We start from the raw sequence: 16,059 nt of genomic DNA, 5'->3' as shown, positions 1-16,059 counted from the left end.
TAGCATGGTTGGTGAACTAACTTTCTTTCTAGGCCTCCAACTGACACTACAAGAAAAATAATTTTTTAGAACGTCTTTTTTACCACGGTTTTAAAATAACCGTTGTAAAAAACACTTTCTACTATAGTTTTAAAATAAATATGGTAGAAAATTTATATTTTACCATGGTTATTTTAAAACCGTGGTAGAAATTTTTTTTACCACGATTAAGGAAAAATCATGATAGTAATTGTAGTTTTTACTACAGTTATTTTTATAATCGTGGTTTAAAATGAATTTATTTTATTATAACCGCGCTAAAAAGTGAATTTGGTGAAATCCTGTACGCGGGTCTTATTCCGCTACTTTCTTAAAATTTTAGGGTAGATTATTTCAGACCATACACGCAAATCATTTCAGCCTCCCAAATCGCCTCCATCTCTTTTCTCGTTCTCAACTCTGAACTTGCCCTCTCTCTGTCTCTGCGACTGCAAACTACAAGATCTACAACAATCAGATCAACCTCCCAAATCGCCTCCATCTCTATTCTCGTTCTCGACTTTGAACTTGCCCTCTCTCTGTCTCTGCAACTGCAAACTACAAAATCTACAAGAATCAGAACCCATATCGGCATATCATTTCAAATTGTTCAAAATATCAAAACCCATATCCTTCAATTTCCATTGCCCGCTGTTCCAGTTAGGGTTCGCCGTTCGCAAGCTTCAGCCTCTGGCCCGCTGCCTCTCAACTCTCAAGCCCTCTCTCTGCAACTGCTAACTTGTATGTATGGGTTTTGTATTAATTTTTTTTTTTTTCCTAAATCAATTAATCAAGTTCTGTAATTCTTATTTTGCAAACTAAATCCTATTTAGTGAAATTTTTAGGGCAAATTTTTAGTACTACAGAATAAGACCAACTATACTTCACCTTCTAAGATTGACTATATTTGTCCAGGAAAAGGGGTGGAATTTCCTCTTTTTTTTTTTGGCTCAATTTCTTCTACAATCGTGATGCATACTTCTTGATCATCCTTGCATTTTGCCACTTGCCTTGCTCAGTGTTTTGAAAGAACCCCCTTTTGTTATTTTTACATGTACTTTTTGTTTTTTTTTGTTTTTTTTAACACGTTTAAAAATTTGGCTCAATTTTGTCTATCTTCCTTTTTTTTTTTTTTTTTTTTTTTTCTCCAGAAATCCCAACATTCAGAGCTGCGTTGTTTTTAATGATAGCTTTTGCTGTTATACCAACCATCTCATTCAAGTAAGTGGTTTTTCTTATTAGTGACAGAAGTTTGCTTTACCCATCTGTTTGTATGTATTGATATACATGACACTTTTCTATTTATTATGACCTTATGTCTGCGTATTCTCTGGTAGATTGAATAATGTTAATATGAATCATATGAATGGATTATTTATTCTGCTGGACTTAGACCAAAGTTGTTGATCCCACATTCTTGACATACCATAGAACTACATCATCATCTTTGTCACCGCCTACTGGGTCGTTGGTGTGGTTGTGGACTTGTTTTTGATTAAATGTCTATATCATTCAACTTTCCCCAAATATTTAGCAAGATGATCTAGAATACCGCAACCAAGATTAATCTCTCACAATTCTGGAACTGTATTAGGCTGATTACTTTGGTCTGAGTCTTAGGAGAAAGATTGCTAATGCCAGAGCTCACATTTATGGCTTCTTATTATTTTTTTTCATATTTCTAACATTTAACTTGAACTTGCCCCATGGTGGGCTCATTAATTAGCTAGGTCTTTTCAGAATTGTCATTTCCAGCTTGTAGGCTTTGCTATTAATGTAGTTGGTGTTGATGACATTGGGGCAAGTTCAACTTACATAATAAGAGCTCAACTTACATACTTGATTCATCAATGTCGTGGCATTAAAATATATGAAAATTTTGTATTCAACATGTCATTTGCCAACAAAGACCTAATATATATTCCACGACCATGCAGTGGCTAATCATACCAAAAAAATCTATGCTACCTCACTTGGTCAAGATTTCATCTTTCATTAACTTTATAAATTTCAGATATGGCTTATTTAAATTTGTAGCACAAATTATTCATGTCAAAAAGATTTTTTATTTTATTTTTTCTTTTCTGGGTAAGGTTTTAATTCAGTTCTCAAGGTATCTTCATCTAGTTGTTTTCAATTATATATATATATATATATATATATATATATATATATATATATATATGTCATCATAGGAAATGAATTGCTTCTGTTTCATGAGCATCTCTGACCACCTTAGAGTGTTTGTGGATACCAGCGGTATGTGATCTTCATACGGTCCATTCAGTAAATTTTTTGTGTAATTATTTTTGTTACTTTTTTAGGCTTCCTAAGAATGAAAATGTTATACGAATAAAATTTTTATTCAGAGTTCATCTAGATGGTAGTAAGATTAAGAGGTAGAACAATTTGTTATGATATGATAGAAGTCAAAATAAGTTCTATCATTTACACCATAAGTATAAGTAGGTGGCACAGGTTCTGCTTTAGTTATATTGGTGTTTAGATAAAAAATAAATAAATAAATTACATTTATGGGACTGTCCAATATGTAGGCAGGGAGGAGACACTAATGCTGAGTCAATTTGTTATGATACTAGAGAAAGTTTTGCCACCACATTGGGCTCAGCTTCTGGGGCCGAGGAATGAGGCCTGCCTCATATGATTCATATCTAGACTATGCCTTTGCTAAACTTGGCCTACAAAATCTTCCATAGAAGCTAAGGGCCAAGAAAAATACGAGTCCAATTAACCATATTTTCAAAATCTCCTACTTAAGGGAAGAGGAGGAACATAAGCTGGAGCTGCAGCTCAAGTAATAGATTCTGTTTTTATAATGTGGAGTTTCAAATAAAAATGATACAAGTATTCTCTTAAATGGTCTAAAAAGAATATTTTGAAGATAATTGTGGATTGTCATATACTCCAGATAATTATTTTCAGGGCCAAGTCTTCAAAAGACTTCGATTCAGCCTAACTCATACTTATATTATCTTTGGAATAGGAAAATGCTAAATAAAGCTACTGAGTTAGTTTCTTTTTGACTATGTTAAAGGAAAAATTAGTTGATTTGCATAATGGGTGTTTGATGAAATGGGTAAGTTGGTACTATTACTTTTGTAAAATCTACTATTTTTTCAGTAAATTTTAAGCAGTTGTCTTAGTTTTCTGTTCTAGATGTTAGGTTCTCAAATCTTAGCCACTCACTTGCCCCTCTCAGCTGCTCACGATCCTCGGGATTCAATGAACACTCTCCCATTAGGAAGACACAGAAGTCTATTTTTGGTGTGAGAATTACTAAGATAATGGGTGTGTGTGCTTGCTTTAATTACTTTCTCAAAATAAAAATTAAAAATAAGGTCATAATGCTAAAACAAAGATATAACATCTAAGATTGTCAAATGATTGGAAGATTTTTCAAATTTTCTCTTATTTTCTTTCTTAGCTTATGCTTCACCATCGAACTCCCCACCATTGTCTCCAACTAGCATTTCTTGACAATCCAGGCATTCAGATTAGTCCCATGCGAGGAATATATTACTTTGTACACCAAACTGAATTCAAATAACTCTATTTCGGAAAGTAACTAGAAGGTCTACTTTAGAGAGGGAAATGATTTCCTTGGACAAATTGGATTTAGTAGCTAGAAGTTCTTCGAAAAGTAGAATTTTTAACTAAATTCTGAATCTAGTCTTGCGTACAAACTAATCGTAGTGTGTAATTGTTTTTATTTTTCTTATTCTTCCTACTAGCTAAAGTGAACAGTTTGCCACTTTTTTCCTATCTGCAAAGAGCTGCAACATAGCAATTTATATATTAAGGACATTTTATTATATTAATTTGTGCTGCAACTAAAGAAGATAGAAAATGATTTGATTTTTTCCAAAAAGTAGCCATTAACATATGATATGATTTTTTATATTTTTGTTGACATTACATTTGTAACCTTTTTTTTGGGACAGGATCCATTATCACCAGTTCATTAGGAGGAGAAGGATTAGAATCTTAATTGTTCTAGTCTACAACAAATGTCAGATACTCTACTTCTTCTTTTCCATTATCACCATGGCAATGCATTCTATGTATAAAAAGTTGAAGATTGTTTTCCCTTGCAAAGTGTGTGATGTGCCTATGTATGAACTTGTGTGTGTGGCTGGTTGTAGTGCAATGCATTCACAAATAAAATAAATAAATAAATAAATGTAGCTGCATTGGATTTTTTTTGGCTTGATTTTCCATTTGATTATCGAGAAAATGTTGGAAAAGAAAGCTAATTTGGAACAAAAATATGGGTCCATGTTTTGTGTTTCTCTGCTGTACGGATATTGTTTGGATAAATCATCATCTTAAAACCAGGTAATTGAATTGAGTTCAGAAAAATTGAGATTTTTGTTTTCTAGTGCCACAAAGAGAATGCAAATATTAAGTCCTTTTGATTTTCTTACTCTTTTCTCTGGAATGAATGAAGAATTATAGTTTTTTTTTTTTTTTAAAAATTGATTACAAATTTGTGAATGCTTAGAACTGGGCTGTGTATTGATTGAGGTTTCAGGTTTAGGGATTAATTGTTTATTCAGCTGTAACGACCCGATCATTTACCTCCCTTTCCTTTTTTCTTGAAATTTTACGGATGAATTTTTTTTCCGTTTAATTTTCTTTTCTAAGCTCTATTTCTTGTCGCTTAGTGTTATCTCGAGTGTTCGAAAATGGTTTCTGAGACTCTTTCATGTGGATTGACAACTTCCTTTGAGGACCGAGTCATTTTCGCATTTTCACTTTTCGGACACTATGCGCTATTTCGTCTTTTTTCTGTTTGTCACTTTTTGGCACAACCTCACTTTTCATGCTCAGAGTTAGTTTTTGACTTTACGTGTCTTCATCTTCAGTGGTTTCCTCGAAATACGTATCTTTACTTTTGCGGGAAAGTACTCTGGTTGCTCCTGGTGTTCATAGGGGCATGGATGCACAATTCTTTGGAATTATTTTCTTTTCTTGGGGTGTTTTTCGTAAATATCTTTTGAAGATATTTTGTTTTAGGGGTATCTAAGAAAATATTTTTAGAAGATATTTTCATTCTGGGGCATTAGTGCAGTTAACCCTTTTTGGAGGGGCTATTGTGGAATTAACGAAAGTTATTACAAAAATATTTCGTCTGGAGCTTGGATTCTCGTACGGGATTCATTTTCACATTTCGTCGAGTCGTGTACTCTTAGAATTCCGTTCTGGTCGTTTTTCTCCGGTTTCAGAGTTTCTGACCCTAGTTACCGCTAAACTTGTTCGGGGCATATCTCTCTACTTGGTACTCAGTTTTTGACGACGTTTCTTCCATTGTTCATGTTTTTTCATTTAGAATCTTTTTTGTTCACGGAGTTTTTCCGTTTGAGCGCGTTTGCTTAAAATTCACTTTTCTAGACTTGACGGGGTTCTTTCGGGGCACTTTTAGGGTTTTTCTATAAATAGGGGACTTAAAGATAAAAAATGAGATTTTCTCTCTCTCCCCTATCTCGGTCGGCGTTCATGGCAACCCAAGGGGCTGCTACCTTCTCTCTCTTCCTTTGAAGCCTTTACTTCGTGTGAAATGTCATCGTGCCTCAGTGTTTATTGCTCGACTTGACAACGCGCACCTTTCCCCCTTATCAGAATCCATTTCTGACCATTTTTGAGTTCCTGGTTTCAAGTTCAAGTTTGGATTTTCATGGTACCTCCTTGGTGTTTTATGTTCCTTTCGTTTTTCTCCAGTTTTAGAGTTTCTGACCCTAGTTGCCGCTGAACTTGTTCGGGGTATATCTCTTTGCTTGGTACTCAGTTTTTGACGTTGTTTCTTCCGTTCATGTTTTCTCATTTAGAATCTTTTTCGTTCACGGAGTTTTTTCATTTGAGCGCGTTTGCTCAAAATCCACTTTTTTAGACCCGGCGGGGCTCTTTCGAGGCACTTTTAGGGTTTTTCCATAAATAGGGGATTTAAAGACAAAAAATGAGATTTTCTCTCTCTCCCCCCTCTCTCGGTTGGCGTTCATGGCAGCCCAAGGGGCTGCCACCTTCTCTCTCCTCATTTGAAGCCCTTCCTTCGTGTGAAATGTCATCGTGCCTTAGTGTTTATTGCTCGCCTTGACAACGCGCACCTTTCCCCCTTATCAGAATCCATTTCTGACCATTTTTGAGTTCCTGGTTTCAAGTTCAAGTTCAGATTTTCATGGTACCTCCTTGGTGTTTAATGTTCCTCTCGTTGTCCCCGACATAACCTAGGAGTATCGTCGGATTCAGAACATTTTTTTTTCAGTGGGGATTTGAGATTTTATCTCAAATGGAGGTAGGGGGTGTTATAATTTATTTTCTTGCTATATAGTATGATATTAATGCTTATACAACTTATTTACATGCTTAAATATAAAATCTAGAGATTTTATTATTTATTTTTCTTGTATGAGATTTGATTCTACCGGTTCGTTATAGCTTTTTTGAAACTTATGGTATGATATTAAATTACCCCTTGATATGGTCATTGACATATATTAAATTTAGAGTATTTGGATAAGGAATAAAGATTTTATTTAATATTTATCTTGAATAAATGTTTAATTTGTGTGGCCTTAACTAGCTTGAAATCGATGTGTGTTAGCATATTAAATTAGGCCCTAGCATACTCTTCAACATATGTGAATTTGAGAGTATTTGATGATGTTTTAAATCTAGAGACAAATGATTAATTTGATTAATTAATTAATTCCGAGTGTACTATTCACTCCATTGGATTTCCGACTTGATAATCTTGGTATGCATGCCATATAGTTTCACATATATTTAATCGAGAACATTTGATTAAGTTTTGAAAACCTTTTGTTTAATTATTATCTAGTATTAAAGTTTAATGCTCATGGTCATAACTTGCATGTAATTTGCTTGTAATAGGTTATTAAATCAAGTCTTGGCATGTATAACATATATTAATTTGAGATCATTTAGATGAATTTCAAAATCTAGAGATTTTAATTAAATGGAATAATTAAAATCCATTCAATAGTTTCTTGGTCTTGATTAAGTTTCTAAATTGGAATTTATACTTTTCTTGACAAGTTTCTTCACAGGTATCAATTGAGAATAATCGGATAAGTTTTGAGACTTACATTTGCTTATTTCCCTTGTATGGAATTTAAATCACATGGTCGTGTCTCGTATGAAATGAACTTGTAACTTGATGTTGGACTTGTATTTCATGAAGCTTTTAGCTTTTCATCATGTATCAAGACCCCTTGTATTTTGATCTCATTAAGGTAGTTAATGAACTAGCATGGTTGTCTTAGAATGATTTAAGTTACTCATGTGTTGTTAAATAAGTAATTGAATCATGTGTCTTATACTTGTGATATATGTACTTCAATGGATTTCTTATGCTATATATCTTAGTTCTAATCTATATAGATGCATACTATGTTTTCTTAACATTTCACATGCCATTATAGTTGATGAACTTAGGGCATGACTTGTGTGTTCCAAAATCTTGGTTGTGCATGAAACGTGGTTAATATATTTCTTGTATTTTAATACAATCTTGACCTGCATAACTTGTTGATTTTGGGACTTGGGATATTAATCAAGAATTGTCATGGCTAGGACATGGTTCTAGTACAGGGGAAGGTACCCTTGGGTTGATAGCCCTAAAGTGATCCCAAGAATAGGGGAAGGTACCCTTGGGTTGATAGCCTTAAAGTGATCCCAAGAATAGGGGAAGGTACCCTTGGGTTGACAACCCTAAAGTGATCCCAAGACTAGGGGAAGGTACCCTTGGGTTGATAACCTTAAAGTGATCTCAAGAGTACGGTTTTAATCCGGGTGATATCCAAGTTTTCACATTGTTTGATTTCACTCTTTAGATTTCAAGTGTTGCATTCCTCGAATTTTTGAAACTCTTTCGTGTTATAGGAAATGTTCCATCCTTAATTAATTGTACAGATATTATGCCTTGTTCTCGTTTTCATGTGTTACTCCTATCGTGTTAATTAGAATGCTCCAACCATGTTATTGCATTGATAATGTAATTCTTGTTAACTTGTATCGGAATATGCTTCTTGTCGTGTTAATTGGTATGTTCCAATCTTGCTTAATTGTATTGATAATGCAATTCATGTTAATCTATTTTCAAGCATTTTTCTTGTCGTGTTGTATGGATTGTTCCAAACCCTGTTTAACTACGTTGATAATGTAATTCATGTTAACTTATAAACTTCTCGTGTTCGTTGGATTACCCCAACCTTGATTTGTTTCATACATGTATATGTATTATGATTTTTTTTGACATTGTTCTAGGATAGCTTAGGATGCTCTTTGAGTCTTACCTTTGACATAGACGTTAGGTGACATGATCCCTTTTGAATTGATTCATGTTAGTCTAGAAATCTCTAAAGAAATCGAGTCGATGCATGCTCATTCTCTATGAGTAAACTTGTTTACTCATCCCGAAGTTACTGGGGGATTTGTTCAGGTACGAAGACTTGGTTCGTGATATTTGTCGATCATTCCGTGGATGACTTGTAGTTTTTAAGTTTCCATTTCATGCAAATGTTAGCATGAGATGCCTTTTGTAGTTTTATTTGACAAAATGTGTATATTTGATTCTATTTATGTAATGTGTACATAAGTACACCTTTTTCATTATATTCAACATGTATAAGATGAGGCCGAAGGCCAATAACATGTACCTTGTATCCTATGTAACTTTTAACTTCATGAAATATTAAGAAAATATTAAAAAAATGTCAAGTATTGGTCTCACAATGGTTGCATTGGGTGTGGGAATTCTATTTTTATTCTTTCATAGGGTCTCATTAATCATGTATGAAGTGTGGTCAAGGGCTAAACGGTCATTTGAAATCATTTCCTAATTTTGGTTTTCACTTTTCTCATTTCAAGTTAATTTTCGCCTTTTTGGCCGTTGGGGGGTCGGATTTTGACTCGGCCATTTTCGGGAGTCGCGGACTATTCCCGCGCACTCAAAATCATTATTTACGTTTGCGTGAATGATCGTTTCCATGAAAACCCTTTTGTTTGTGTTTTGAGTCTCCTATGGACTTATTTTACCTTTTTGTTGAAAAACTCGGCCCAAGGGCATTTTAGGAATTTCCTTTGGGAAATAAATTCCGTTCTCGACTCCATCACATAGAAAATGTGATTTTAAGGAGAGTTTCTTCACGACATTTTTTCGAAAAATGTCATCTTGACCTCAAAAACCGCGCTCTAAACTCAATTTTTGCATTTTTATTGTTTCTGTTGTTTTTTTTGCAACTTGGGTGGGTTGAATCGGTTCAGTGTGGGCTGAACAGGTTCAAGGTGTCATTTTGGTTCAGCTTGGGCGTACTGCCAATGTTGAACCGGTTCAAGAATGTTGAACCGGTTCAAGTCTTCCAGAGTTTTCAGTTTTGGACTTCCAACTTTAATCTGACGTAACTTCTTCGTTTCAACTCGGAATTGGTCTGTTCTTGAGTCTAAATTGATCGTGTCAAAGTAAGCTTTCCAATGGTACCAATTTCAGCTTCAGATTATTTTCCTAACTCAAGATATCATTGTTTTAGTGAGAGGGTGTCGGATTTGGTTCGAACCGGGATGGGGTTCATCCGGGATTGCACTTCCTTTGGCCTTGGGTCTTCATGTGAAGTTATCAAAGGACGTTTTTAGATGTTTTTGATCAAATTTGACTTGTTGATAGTTAAATTCCTTCCTCCTTGCGTAAAATGACCATTTTGCCCTTGGTCCTCTTTTCGGTGGATGCCCTTGTCTTCGTTTTGTTTCCATTGAGTCTCGAAACTCTTTCAAAGTCTATTCTTGTGTCCTAGGGATAATGTACATCTCTATGGACTTATTTTCAAGTTGCTTCCGCACCTTATTCATTTGGGTCCGTGACCTCATGGAAGGTCATCAAAGGGTCTTAGAGGTGTGTTATGCCTTGGGAGACCATTGTCTTGTTTCTTGCTTCCGCATCTTGGATCCAGTTCGGGTCATCACTGTACACACTAGGTTGGAAAATCCAGGGTCGTTACATCAGCTCATAGAATTGAACAGCTTTGATTTACTTCTCTGTTTTATGTTTTCTTTTGAACATTGGTTTGACTCATACATGAATTTATAAAGAAACTAACAGAATATGGCTAGTCTTAGAACTCTCAAGATGAATATTTCAGCAGCTTGTGTAAATGCAATCTTTCATAGTGCATTACTTATTATCTTGTGGTTAATGAAGCATAGCCTGATAAACCTGTCAGAAATGAATTATAAGACGACAATAAATTTAAGAGATGAATTCCACTATCTCAATCAAGAAATACTACACACTGAAGAACCGATCCCTCAGTTGAAGAAGTGCTATGATATTGGAATCTATATGATGGGTCATGTGAAAAGCCAGTGATTTAGGTCATTTTCTTGTTTGTGGGTGATAATAATTTCTATTTGATTCATAAATGACAATCTTGTTCTTTCCATTTTGTTAGTAGCATACTGAATTTGAGACTTGTGTGATGCATCTACATAATTGCTTGGATTTTGTACCATGAAAAATAAGGTGGTGTTTTTGACAAGTGCAGACTGAAACTCAAGTGCTAGGTTTAGAAATTGGTCAATAGAAGTACTAGGAAATTGATATGATGAAACTTTGCAAAAATCAGATTATGAGCACTTCACCTTCACCTACTTGAATCAAAATTCTATCAAGAAAGGGAACAGTGGTGGACAATAAAACATGACTTAATTTTTATTTTTGGTTGTTAAACATGTTATCTGTCTGGAAATGTATCACTCAAGCATAAGTCATGGAGCAATGTACATAAATTGAGGTTCAGGGAGAGATGTGGTTGTGGTATTACAGATTCAATAAAAATTACAATAAGAAAGATAGGTTATACCATGTCTATCCAAATCAAACTTGTGAGAATTGTACACTTTACTTTATGGTGATATTGTTGCTTGAGCAAATCATTAAGTTGTATGATTTTTTAAAAAATGTTTTCTGTTGTAGTTGAGAAGTTGCATACCTGCACTTTACTTTGTGGTTCTATTTGAATATATGAGTTGCACATTTGTTATTTTTTAAGACCTTTTTTATGTGATAGGGAAAAATGTAACGGCTGGATTTAGTTTCTTTCTACGCGTTGTACAGTGAATGAAGATGGTTGGGCAAGCTTGGCGGTGCTACTTCTTTTTGCAATCTTTTCTTAGCACTTGGTTTTCTTTTTTTTAACAATGATGGAGACTTTGTACTTCAAATTATTCAATGAATGTTTTGGAATATTTTTTTGATGATTGTTGTTCCTTTTTAACAATGATGGAAACTTTGTACTTCAAATTATTTAATGAATGTTTGGGATTAATTTTAGGTGATTGTTGTATATATATATGCCTTTGGTTGTAATTTGGTTGTGTATGTGGAGTAGGATATGAGTGATATATGTTGTTGGACGACAGGTTACTCATTTAATATATATATATATACACACACACTCACACTTTATGCCATGGGCTTAATGTGAGGTAGAAACTATCACATTAATTCTACCACGGGAAGAAAAAAAAGAGGCTTCATAAGGGCTAAATTATTATTTTAAAAAAAAATTATATAACACTTTCTACCACGGTTATGGATCGTGGTAGAAAGACAGACTTTCTACCGTGGTAGAAAGAACCACTTTCTACCACGGTGCGGAACCGTGGTTGAAAATAGACTTTCTACCACGGTTTTGCACTGTGGTAGAAAGTCGACTTTCTACCATGGTGCAAAATTGTGGTAGAAAGTCTCGACTTTCTACCACGGCTGTTTCTACTACGGTTCAAAACCGTGGTAGAAAGCCTTTTCCATCATGGTAAAAATTCATTTTTCTTCTAGTGTGAAACAACTTGATGATGTGATTTTCATATCTCAATCTAAATATGTAAAGGAGTTAGTTAAAAATTTTGGTATGAAAGATTCAAAACATGTGCAAACTCTTATGAGTATTTCATCCAAATTGGATAGAGACTCTGATCCTAACAAGGTTGATCCTTCTTTGTATAGGAGTATGATTGGTAGCTTGTTGTATTTGGCAGCAAGTAGGCCGGATATTTCATTTAGTGTAGGTGTTTGTGCTAGGTATCAAGCTGATCCTAGAGAACAACACGTTTTTGCAATTAAGTGCATTATTCGTTACGTCAATAGTACATTAAATTATGAATTGCGTTATTCTTCTGAATCAACTCTGAGATTGCAGGTTATGCTGATGCTGATTGGGCTAGTAAAAAGGATGATAGAAAAAGTACTTTATGTGGTTGTTTCTATATTGGTACTAATATTGTTTCATGGTACAACAAGAAGCAAAATTTCATATCTTTATCATCTTGTGAGGCTGAATACAATGCTGCTAGAAGTTGTTGCATACAATTGCTTCGGATGAAACAGATGCTTCTGGATTATGGAGTTGATCAAGGTACTATTGCTATCTTTTGTGATAATAATAGTATAATTAATATTTCAAAGAATCCAGTTTAGCATTCTAGGACTAAACACGTTGACATTCGACGTCACTTTCTTAGGGAACTTGTTGAACAAAATGTCGTGTATTTGCAAAAAGTGCATATTGGTCAAAATTTAGCTGATATTCTCACTAAGCCATTAGATGCTCCTAAGTTTCCTCATCTTAGGAAATCTATAGGCATTTGTGTCTTAATTAGATGCATTGCAAAGACATAGTTTAGAAAGGATTTTCATGCATATCTTGAGTGTCTAGATTATGTTTTTGGGAGATTAACCAAATCATATTGATTGAGTATATTGAACACTAGGAGTTTAATGACACATGGATTATTTGTGTAAAACATACTATGGCTGTGAATTGATGAAATTGGTTTTACTTACTTATTTCGTATAGTAAATGAATCATTGAAAGTACATTTACTAGTGTTTGATGTCATTATTTGGGTCAAAGATGATGTTGATATGATTGATCATTGTCTTAGAATTTAAACTTGTTTTATGTGTTTTAGACCAAAAGAGTGAAAAGAAAATAAATTTTTGAAAAAAAAAAACCATCTTGGAATGGAAAAGTTTTTTAAAAAGATTGAAAAATTTGCTGTTTTTGAAAGGAAAAAGGTGAGATAGAAAATGCTACCTTTGGGATTTGTTCAAAGTTACGACTTGAAACAAATGGGAATAAGTGAAAGAGCTGGCTGCCCATAAGCGTGAAAGCCGCCAATGTGTAAAAAGAAAAATGGAGCACAAAGAGAGATAAAAAAAAAAAAAAAAATGTCTTTTGCATATGTTGATTGTTTGATTTCTAGGATATGAAATATCATTGATTTATTGTCTAAAATCTGAACAGTTGAGAGATCATATGTTTTTGGAACTTGGTGGTGATTGATTTTACTACACTTACTAAGTTTGTGGAACTTAAAAGAATTGATTTTGGTTATTTGTGTTGAAACATATAGTCTTGTGGAGTCTACATTCTCATTGATTTCAATTTACAAGATTTATGTGGTTGGTTGCTTCCTACCTCTAGGTTCTATCTTCCTTGAAATCCTTGTTAATTTGTGACAAAAAGGGAGAGAGAGTTTAGAGTCTTATCATTCAGGGGGAGGATACTTTTGCATTAAGGGGGAGAACCTTTTGCATTGAGGGGGAGAGAGAACCATTGATCATTCCATTACATATTGCATTGTTTTATTTTATTGATTAAGCTTCACGGGTAGTTGTGTTTGAGCTAATGTGCAGATTACAAGTTGCTACATGTGTTGAAGCTTCATGAGGTTCAAGAAAATTTTCCGCGGTTTATTTCCTAGAAACAAATTATAATCTTCTTTTTTTGCTTGGGTAGATTATAAAATTTGTTTTTAGGGTTTTGTCACGAAATTGCCAAAGGGGAGAGATTGTAAGATATATTTTGTAATTAGCTAATTTCGTTGTCAAATAAGTCCGATTGAGTTGTAATTTTTCAGTTCTAAAATTCAAGTTTGAAGATCGGATGCGGAATTGAAGAAGTTCAAGTGTTCATAAGGTTATGACACTCCGGGATGATGAGAACAATGCTGTAGGAAGGTATGCAAGTCAGTGAGAACACTTAGAGAATTTTAGAAGGTTCAAAGGAAATAGAGGATATCATTCTGCCTATTGGGAACCGGTAGGAGAATCCTTGAACCGGTAGCCAAACTATGGTTCATGCATAATTCTTCACTGCCCAACTTGAACTGGTACCACAGTTGGGAACTGGTACCAATAATGCGTCGAAAAAGCATTCTGACCTTCTTGAACCGGTACCACAATTTGGGAACCAGTTCCAAAAGTCCTGGCAGCATCAGAATTTTAGTTTCCTTATTCTATTTTATTCCTTTTTTATCCGAATTTCCTTCTACGTCCTATGTACGAAATTTTCTATATTTTCAGAAGGATTAGGACATTCTAAACTCTATATAAACCTTGTCATACACCTAGGTTTATTCATGACTTTAAGAAACATCAATTATATAGAGAAAATTCAGAAAATCAAATCTGATTATTCTGAATGTATTTTTGAGAACATGCACATATATGCATGAGTGATTTAGTTGTATTGTTCTCTATCTCATCGGAATTGGAGCTGTATTGAAGATTTAGATATTCCGAAGAAAAGCAAGATTTAATTTTTCTATATCGAGTTCAAATCTTGAAGAAAAGAAGTAAAAGCGAACACACTTTGAAATGGTTAGAGCATTCGTAGAGTGCTGTCTAATCTACCTGCTACTTTTCTACAAAGATCAAGCATAAGCCTGAGGTCAAGTTACTTTTGGATGGGGAGTCGCAAAGCCAGAGAATCGTCAGCTATTGGTGTTTGGTAGAACAATAGGGTGTGAACCAGAGTCAAAGTTCAGTGTACTTTGTTTCAAACATAGTGGATCGGTTTACTTTGGACTAAACAGTCCACGAGATTTTTCCCGTGCAAACAGTTGACGTATTTTATTAATTGGGGTTTCCTTACTAAAAATCCTGGTACGATCTCTCTAACTTTACTTACTTTACTTTTCAGTATTTATATTTATGATTGTGGATGTTTAAATTGATCATGTAATTTAATCAATCATAAATTGAGCAAGTTAACCTAATAATTGGATCTAGGTCATTAAAGGAGTTAATCACAATTAAAATTAACTATTTGTTTCCACACCCCGCGTAACTCTATTTTTCATAATGCTAACCGAAGATGAGTTATGCTTGGCCCTAGACATATGAATTTTTCTTTATAAATTATGTTACATGCTTGTAGCCATACATCTTCTCATCATACAAAATATCCTAATAATATGTCTAATTGACCATTGGAGGGCGGATTAGTGGTGAAGTCAATCCCTTAGACTCTCTATCTCTTGATCTCTCCAATTACTTAGTTTAAGTTAGATTTAAATAATTAGTTAAATTAGAATTTAAAAACTTCTATTTCGAATTAAATTATAAATAATCCCAATATCTTGACAGCATAACTGCCGCAGTCCTTGAGGTTTGTACTATTGCAAGTAGTTTATCATTGAAGAAAACACAAATCTTGGGCCCAAAACCCCTATTTTTCAATTTCCCAAAATTGGCTAAAACAAGTGGGAAAATTTGAAATCCAATGGTGAAATTAAATGGATTATGATCTAAATTAATTCTTTGAACCACTTGATTGAGTTTGGTGAGGGCCCTCCAATGTTGGTCTAAATAAAAATTAGGGCCCCTCTAATGTTGGTCTAAATCGAAATGCTTGGTTTATTAATATGAATGGGGTGAGTCTTATTAACTTTAAAAGGTTATTTGGTCAATCAAAAATAATTGTATTGAGTAAATTGGTAATTTAATATATCAAATGATAATAATGTTAATATAGCTGTTATTATGGGCAAAGCTCAAGGGTTTACCCTATATATCTCTAGGCTTTTATTATACTTTATCCTATATAAAATTATATATAGGCACTGACACGTAGGCCAAATAGCATATAAGAAATTGTTTTTAAATATGGTTAGGTTTGGAGGAAAGTTTGAAAAAAGAACTTCTAAATTGATGTAATGGAAGAT

At 34.0% G+C, this 16,059-nt stretch overlaps 1 protein-coding gene and 1 long non-coding RNA gene across 3 annotated transcripts; both read left to right on the top strand.

The window, feature by feature from the left end:
• Positions 1–369: 369 nt before the first annotated feature.
• LOC132306153 (uncharacterized) lies at positions 370–11,383 on the top strand. Of its 2 annotated transcripts, none has more exons than XR_009481839.1 (4): positions 370–759; positions 1,170–1,239; positions 3,981–4,048; positions 11,118–11,383. It is a non-coding gene; the product is annotated as an uncharacterized LOC132306153 (long non-coding RNA). The 2 variants fall into 2 exon arrangements; XR_009481838.1 differs by lacking the exon at positions 11,118–11,383 and adding an exon at positions 8,498–11,111 and having other exon boundaries at positions 371–759.
• A 607-nt stretch (positions 11,384–11,990) lies between these two features.
• Positions 11,991–13,394, top strand: LOC132309060 (secreted RxLR effector protein 161-like). The gene is made up of 3 exons (XM_059807413.1): positions 11,991–12,195; positions 12,249–12,464; positions 13,315–13,394. The coding sequence occupies exons 1-3, from the start codon at positions 11,991–11,993 to the stop codon at positions 13,392–13,394; spliced, it is 501 nt and encodes a 166-aa protein (XP_059663396.1).
• Positions 13,395–16,059: the final 2,665 nt, after the last annotated feature.

Source organism: Cornus florida, unplaced genomic scaffold (assembly GCF_030987335.1).
Source record: "Cornus florida cultivar Cherokee Brave unplaced genomic scaffold, ASM3098733v1 CherokeeBrave_3.0.0_Hap2_Chr05, whole genome shotgun sequence".
Lineage (NCBI taxonomy): Eukaryota > Viridiplantae > Streptophyta > Magnoliopsida > Cornales > Cornaceae > Cornus > Cornus florida.
This window is presented reverse-complemented; position numbering and strand designations above follow the sequence as displayed.